Source organism: Varroa jacobsoni, unplaced genomic scaffold (genome assembly GCF_002532875.2).
Source record: "Varroa jacobsoni isolate VJ856 unplaced genomic scaffold, vjacob_1.0 scaffold_1243, whole genome shotgun sequence".
Classification (NCBI taxonomy): domain Eukaryota; kingdom Metazoa; phylum Arthropoda; class Arachnida; order Mesostigmata; family Varroidae; genus Varroa; species Varroa jacobsoni.
In genome coordinates, this window is record NW_019214145.1 from 1 (window position 1) to 8,433 (window position 8,433).

The window sequence follows — 8,433 nt, forward strand, 5'->3', positions numbered from 1 at the left end:
ATAGATAGATAGATAGATCCTGATAGATAGATAGATAGATAGATAGATAGATAGATAGATAGATAGATAGATAAGATTAGATAGATAGATAGATAGATAGATAGATAGATAGATAAGATTAGATAGATAGATAGATAGATAGATAGATAGATAGATAGATAGATAGATAGATAGATAGATAAGATTAGATAGATAGATAGTATATATACACACATACATATAATGTATAGAATATTTCAAATAAAACCGCACTGCAAAATGTGCATTTCCTGTACAATCCACCTCCTACTTTTTTATGTATGCGGACTTGTGTAATGGATAATAATCAGTCAGCAAATCGTTTTTGTTTTATTCGTATGTTATCGTCTTCCGAAATCATAATGAAACAACAGCGATTTGAAGGTATTCTTCTAAGGCAAGCGAAGGATGCACGCATCCCCCTTGTCACTCGTCACAAGACAAACATTGAGACATACGCACGTTCAATTACTTATTCGCATCCGCACAACGTTTATACATATAACCTCACATCCTTTTTTGTCCTAGCTTTGAGACGAAATGCTTACACGCTGTTCTATAGCGTGGGTCTGTTCTCTCCATGTCGCTCTTGTCAGATGTTATTTTTCCTCATGTCTCGTATTTCCATACTCTTAGCTCCTGTCACCGCTCTGTTCTCCTTATCATCCCTCACACACGCTCACCATCCTCATCAGCGCACCTACGACCTATTGTTGTTATTGTATTTATGTATAGATATTATTGTTATTCTCATCCACACTGAATTTATGCACTCTCCACCATTTGACGCGTTACATCTTAGCTCCACGTCACATTCTTCACTGCGACGACGTACGATCTAAGATGCTTTATTTTGGAGACTAGCCAGATAATTTTTTCCATTTGTCCCTCAAAAGCATAACAATGCGAGCCACCGTCATAATGTACAGCGGCACAAAATTTTCAGTTACATTCATACGCCGATATCGAGCCGAATAATCGTAATCATAAGGCGAGTAGATCTTACTTTTAGATAACCTCGAATGATATTACAAAACCCCCTTCACTCCCTCACTCAGTTATTTTGGTATAATATGTGGTATTTCCAGTATCAATCTACCGAGTCTGTAAGCACGCTAGTTTCACCGCGCAGAGCCATTTTGAAAGCACTAGGTACTAGCTTACACATTTCCAAAAAATATATCGGTGTCTCGATGGCCGTTATATATTGGATTCCCTTCAAGCGTACCGAGCGTTTCCTAAAATTCACGTGCCTTGTTTAATTGTCGTATGTCAGTCCAATGTCTTATACTCGGGTACTTATACTCGGGCGAGTATTGCTAGGATTAAGCAACTAGAGCGCCACAAATAGTTTTAAAGTGTTTACATCAGAAAGATACTCTTGAATCTGATGAATAAAAACCATCAGCCCCTCCGACTTGGGTTATATATATATATATATATATATATATAACATTCAAGCGAGGATAATTGTAACATTAGGCTATAATGTAGATTTTCTTTTTAAATTAGCACGGTGCTGCAAGATCGAAGAGGCATAGTGCAAAATCAACGGGACGAATAGTGGAGTTGCGTTTTGGTTCGCAATGTGTTAGTGAGTGATAGGATGTACGTTTTGTAAAAAGGAGTTAAGTAAAAAATCTCAGACGAAACATTCTCGTTTGGTGGCCAAAGGCGAGTAATTCTATATCGTCTTATTTCAGAGAGTACCCAAAGATGACTACTGGTGCAGGAGAATACAAGATCTACTGTGTGGAAATAAGCAAATGCTTTTTGAAGTTGAAAGAATTTCACCGAACTAATATGTAATCGTCACTGTGGAATTATTTATACTAATAATATCAGCCCTAGCGATCGCTGTAGTGGCCTTATCGTTCATAAAATAAACTTGAGAAATCCTTGGAGCTTTTGCGGCAATACTTACGTCATTGTAATAGGAGTCTGGCGGATTCAGCAACGCTGCGCGATTTTGTTGACCCTTTTTATACTACTGCCTGGGATATTATCGTCGTCCATGCTACTATTGCTGCAATTCTGCAGTTTATCCAGGATACTACTTAGTTACGTGGAATCTGGTCACACATAAAACGTGTGTTACCTCCAGAATTATTACATTTAAAAGTAAGAAAAGGGTTCAGTTAGACGTGAACTACAAAGGTACTTGACGAATTTTTTTCTAGGCTGATAAACGTATAGTTATCTCTTACTATGTGCACTATTCGCTTCTCCAGAGAGTAAAGCGGTGCCATCCGTTTCTGGAAAAGCAATTGGATTGAAAGTATGCTTGCTACCTATAAACGCAACGTTCTTTTTTCGCAACAAATGCATTACGTGCGATCCGATTTCACGTAACGAATGTAATAATGCAGTTTGAAAGATAGTCATGTTTGGTACGAACAGTAATAAAAATTATAACTTTATGGTGATTGAGCGTGAGAGGACTATGGAGAGGCTCAGTAGGCGATGGAAGCTTCCTTGTATTCGGAGCCTTCCAATGTAAAGAAGTCTTCCAGCTTCCACTGTAGTGTTTCGAAAGTTGGCCGCTTGATGGGGTCCTTGTGCCAGCACTCGAGCATGATTTCGTATAGTGCCACGGGACACTGTGGCGGCGATGGCATGCGGTAGCCATGTTCCACTTGGTGTAATACCTCTGCGTTCGTCATACCTGATACACAAAAACAAACAGAAAAAGATACCCATAACAGAAATATTATTTAAAAATATTTCTGATATTATATAAAGGGTTCAATCACCTCCGTAGTTTAATTGAAAGTGTCTATTATTGAATTGATGTATAACAAAAAAGAGTATGCTTTCGTTAATGCGATATAACGAAAGTGTATATAGAAAGATTACTAATGTCTTTTTCCTTAAAATTTGTTCAGAACTATACAAAAAAATTATTACTGACTGAATAAAGTGTGGCTAATTAAATTTTTGTGCAGTGTATATTTAACCCATAAATATTTAAAAAATAAACCATCGGGAAGGGTGAAATGTAGTGCTAATCGGTTTCTCCTTACCAGGATAAGGTATCCTTCCGTACGTGACCAGTTCGGTGAGCAGAATGCCGAACGACCAGACGTCTGACTTAATCGAGAAACGCGAGTAATTGGCGGCTTCTGGAGCGGTCCATTTAATTGGGAACCGCGCTCCCACTCGAGCCTCGTACTCATCCTCCTAGGGAACAAAAACACTATAGGTGTGAGCAAAAGATGTATATTTACCAACAGGGGATTGTGCACACCATTTACGCAGTTAGTTTATCCGAACTATGGAAACTAATGCATCGAATAACATTTGACTAGTATATATGACTCACTAAGTAATAACGTTTGTAGTAGTTAAAGCTAGTAAAAAAAAAGTAGCTGAAATAGTTAAATCTATTTTGTTTTCTATGAATGCAAGATTATTTCGGAAAGACAACAACATAAAACGCACATATGCAAATCGAGCAAATGAACACGATTATGAAGACAACGGAAAACTAAAATCGCCACAAATCGGGTTTTTTCTACCTGGGGCCGAGTTCTTGATAGTAATGTAGCAACTACGCAGCGTGCAAAAACACACACATTCAATAACTAGGATGGCAGCGTTTTAAAATTTTAAAGACTCGAAATTTAATCTGAATTAATGTCGTTTAAATTTTGATATCGTTTCCAATTTCGATCCATCTAATATGGATGCTTTATTAAAGTTTCTGACTGGCAAATTCCCGACGCGACGGATAATGGGAAATCAGCATGGCTATTATATTAAAGAACATTAGACGTTAAGATTACACATCTCATGATCACATGATGTGCGCAAGTGCTGCTAAAGAAAGCAAAGGCCAAGTTTCAAATGTCTAAAACAACGTTGCGCTATATAAGAGAAGTTTGAAATGCAAGTAAATGCAATGGAGTTCTGAATTGGGCTTTTGTGACACACACTACACAATTTGTGTGAATAAACAATATTATTAGTATCACCTGGAAAGAGAGGATAGGTCAAATTAGCTATGTTGCTCTATTCAGGACCTACTGGCGAAATGGCTACAAGGATCTTCTTTATGCCCAAACAGTGCATCGTACAACCGCAAAGTAAGAGCACCTTTTTTTTAGCCACGAATGCAACTTAGTGTATAAGTGAAATTTAATTCGATATCGTTTCAACTAAACCCAGCTAAACTGGTATTGGAGGCAGCGCCGCATTAAGTTCGATCTGTGCACTGACTACTTTGAATCTGGAATTCTGCCAGTTGGTTCTAATCCCAGAAGAGCGATCAAATGTCATCCTTGATAAAAGAGGATAGTTACAAAGAACGAGCATTTCCAAATACATAACAGTTTACTTTTCCTATCCTGTATCGACAAATAACAATGCTGCTTTAACATAATATTTATTATTATTATGGCCGTATAAAGTATATTACATCAGGATTACCCGGTTCATTATTCACTCTCCTTAAGGCAGGATAGTTTATACGATGGTTAGAAATATAGTACAACAAGAAGTTTAAAGACTGTTTCTGATGTTGCTTTTCTGTTCTACTCGAAATCAGCTTATTTTTGTAACTTATGTCGATTAACGATAAGTCGTGGATCTTCATCTATCTTTCACTTTACGATTCTTTTCTTAATCTTCAGAGGTCATGAAAGAGCGGTGTCAGAATCAAATGCAAGTAATATTGCTCTTAATGCAGTTACAAAGGCCAAACCTTGATAGAGCGAAAACATCATTTAAGGCATTCAAGTGATATCTACAAGAACGCAATGTTAGACAATAGACTGTATGTTCTTTCGGTAAAGAGCACAGACGATATTCTGGGAAGAAAGTTGGTTTAACAGTACACGGGGGAGCTTGCTTGTGTAAGTAGGTCAGTAGGCACGAGCTTCTGAAGCATACATAATTAGCAAACTAATTGAAATAACTGTAAACCTAGCACCTATTACTCTTTAACGCCCTCGCATATCATATCCGTCTAGGCAGTGACACATATAATCATTGCATAAGGCTACATACAAGTAAATTCGAAAAGGCATGATAAACTTGCTTCGAACTTACAGCAGTGGCACTAAGTTTGTAACAGTCTCCGATAAAATTGCCTTCCAAAACTCATTGAACGAATTACAACTTGTAAAAATTCGTTGTAATATCGCATACATCGTTTAGCGCTATGTAAAACATACAGGAAACAAGCATAAATATACGCATCAATATATGGTTGCTTTTCTGTACCAGTCTCTAATTTGTAGCAATTTTCGTCTCTTTTTAGCATTAAAAACCATCCTGGCTACTTCTCAAACGTTCGAAGGTGCGTATTAGAATTTCAGTGATGTCATCGTAGACGAAGCTAAATGCGAAAAGGAATAGGCGTCTGGCAAACAACAGTTAGCGTTAGCAGGTGTAACAAGGAAACATGCGGCGCCACTTAGCCAGAAACCCGAAACCAGGAGGAGCGGACACCTCCCGGATCGGATGATTAGAGATCAAGTGCACCGAACACCGGTGTGATGCTCACTTACATTCTTAGGGAGAGACAGAGAGATTGAGGGATTCGACAATGTACGAGAATCCCGACCGCACCGACAACAGAGATCGGATGGTCAGATCAGATCACATCCCACCACGGACAGACACATCGCAGAAGCGGACGGAGAAGAGACACCGGCGTTAGCGACAACTAAATACCACGACGATTGTAGTAATAGCATCTATTTGGATTCCAAACACACACTCTCAAGCATGCCTGTTCCGATGGAACGTTCGCATACTTTGATTGACAGACAAACCACTAAGGGACCTCGTCAAAAATAAAAGGTCTCGAAATATCCTCGTTCGTACAAGTTCAAAGCATATCATTAAAGTGAGTTTAGACAATCTCCTGTAATGAATATTGTAAGCTATCATAAATAGCAATACAGGTATTACGACCCGTTGGAAAAGCTCTTTATGAACAACAAACATCAAATATATATGTCTTTAAAACAAAGAAAATTATTAGCGCTTTCTGGGTCACTTTTATTTGTCATAGCACCATATATTTATTATTTTTGGTAGTTTTTTTTCACCGAACATCTCGTACATTAGCTAAATTAAACAAACTAATACGAACGGAACTAATAAAATGGAAAAAATTATCGGCAACAAGATTATGTTTTAAATTATGCACTATTTCAAGAAGCTCTTTATAGTCCCGTCGTGATACACGAGCCGTGGAAAATAGATTTAACAACTTCAACTTAGATTTACCTATAACAGGTTACGAAAGTTAAAAAGATATATTCATTTGGAATTCATATAACACAGTCAGTGCTTTTGGCTTAAAACTCTGATCACCAAAAATAATAAGAAAAAGGTTGTTATAAAGATACTAAGCACTAAATGATTATACATGTCCTAGAGAATTCGGGTCATTGCTTCAATTATGCTTCAATCTTGTTCACCAACGAAGCTCATACATATTTGCTACTTTAGGATAGTAAGTATAGGGAAACTGACAGAAACCTTCAGTTCGCAAACTTACTAGTGATAAATTAGTCTACGTTTTCTAGAGCTTGTATTTTCGTTCATTATAAATGCCCATAACCTACTACAAAAATAATTTAAAATAAGTTGTCCTGACACAGCTGCCCTGGAAGGATGATTTTCTCAGTGTGTTGTGCTGCTGAGAGCAAGCAACACACGATTGGACGAAATTAAGCACAAAATTATCTTTGACTGGCAAATGATTTGAGAGACAACTTGAATCAATATTAGAAACTTTCGCGTCATTTTAGAGAATGAGAATAGAAACAGTAGAAGAGAAAGGTTGTTAAAGCGTATGATGATTATTTCAATAAACAAAAAGAAAAAACAAAGCTATAAACATCTTTCCCTGTTACGGCTTTCTTTAATAATTATTAAATGCACTTTCTGGCCTGTTGTAATTTTGGGGTGGTAGAAAGCTTTTTTGCGATATATGATTTGAGAAAATTAGTGTACTGGTCTGTTCAATTTTAATTAAATAACCAATAACAGTTAATAAGGCATCATGTGCTAAGCATAGAATCAAATACTTAATACTCATGCGCTACTCACCTTAATGAGCCTAGCTAAGCCGAAATCAGCTATCTTGACCTGATTGTTATCGCCAACCAGGATATTTCTGGCGGCTAGGTCGCGATGGATGTAATTCTGCTGCTCCAGAAAAGCCATTCCAGCGGCGATTTGGGCAGCCATATCGATCAGCTGAGGCAATTTGTGTGATCGTCCCTTACCTAAAACAAGTACGAAGCCGATGCGAAAAAATATATTATGGATAATCATGCCGTGAGCTGTGCATTGATGTCTACCTCCGTGAAATCTGTGAAATATAATGAAGGTAACTTCTTTAATGTTCATTAGAATCCACATAGCTTTTGGTATGCCATGCCTAAGTGAATGCGGCAGATGCCCCAAATCTACGCCGCTACTACTTGTTAATAGAGCAATAATGAAAGGTTCCTGCCACCACAGTGCCACTATGCTATTGCAGTGCAGGTGTTATGGTTATCATTTTTCTAAATTAATGGTTGCTTCACAGATGGAGAGGCAGCACACGGCATGGTATATGTAAGTTTCTAGACTTAAAATATATAGACTCTCAAGCCTGGAGTTGCAGCCAAAAAAAGCGCTTATCATTAACAACGATAATGCAATAAGAATACACGGGTGAATATTTTAACAGAACTCCAATACAAAAAAACATACAACAGGTTTTTACAAAGCCTTTATAGCGACATCATTACATCAGGTACTTATATTGCGCTCTGCTTACCCTGTAGATACTCGAGGAGTGAGCCGTTTTTCATAAGTTCCGTAATTATATATATAGGCTCTGCAAGTGTACACACAGCGTACAACTGCACCAGCTTAGGATGACGCAATTTTTTCATGGTGTGAGCTTCCTCGAGGAAATCTTTTGGGTCCATGGTGCCGGGCTTCAGTGTCTTGATTGCGACAGGTGTTGTATTGTTCCATTGCCCCTCCCAGACTTCACCAAATTGTCCTTGTCCTAACTTTCGGATGAATTTGAGCGAGCTTCTGTCTATTTCCCAATGATCGCGGGTCTTATGAGACAGACCGCCGGTCGATGGTTTTTCCACCTGTATAACAATACGGAAATATCAGAAGTGGTTTGTAACAAAATGCATCATATTATAGCTTTGCAGATTGAGACTCTCAAGGTTGCATAAACTGATGGACAAAGGGAGAATCTACTACTAGTCGCTATCAGGCATCATTCTTTATTATTTATTATCTTATACTATTCATGCTTCAAATAGCGTGCAATTAAAATTGTGTATATGTGTTATACATCTTGTACCTTCATCGTACATACAGCAGATGATTTGCATGCTTCCGATAACGTCATATAGCGCTGGTTGAAGTAGGAAATTAAGATTTGGC

The 8,433-nt window shown here is 37.8% G+C and overlaps 1 protein-coding gene and 1 long non-coding RNA gene across 5 annotated transcripts in view; one reads left to right on the top strand and one right to left on the bottom strand.

The window, feature by feature from the left end:
- Nucleotides 1-329: 329 nt before the first annotated feature.
- The window catches only part of Src42A (Tyrosine-protein kinase Src42A), a 35,189-nt gene continuing 27,085 nt past the window's right edge, over nt 330-8,433 (bottom strand). For all 4 annotated transcript variants that reach the window (XM_086971507.1, XM_086971506.1, XM_022846550.2 and 1 more), the window contains 4 exons: nt 7,802-8,129; nt 7,084-7,262; nt 3,042-3,198; nt 330-2,683 (listed from right to left, as the gene is read on the bottom strand). In XM_086971507.1, the coding sequence (XP_086827633.1) occupies nt 2,472-2,683; nt 3,042-3,198; nt 7,084-7,262; nt 7,802-8,129 (876 nt within the window). In that variant the 3' untranslated portion in view covers nt 330-2,471. The remainder of the gene's footprint in view (nt 2,684-3,041; nt 3,199-7,083; nt 7,263-7,801; nt 8,130-8,433) is intronic.
- LOC111267936 (uncharacterized) lies at nt 3,301-6,871 on the top strand. The gene is made up of 2 exons (XR_002684919.2): nt 3,301-4,103; nt 5,279-6,871. It is a non-coding gene; the product is annotated as an uncharacterized LOC111267936 (long non-coding RNA).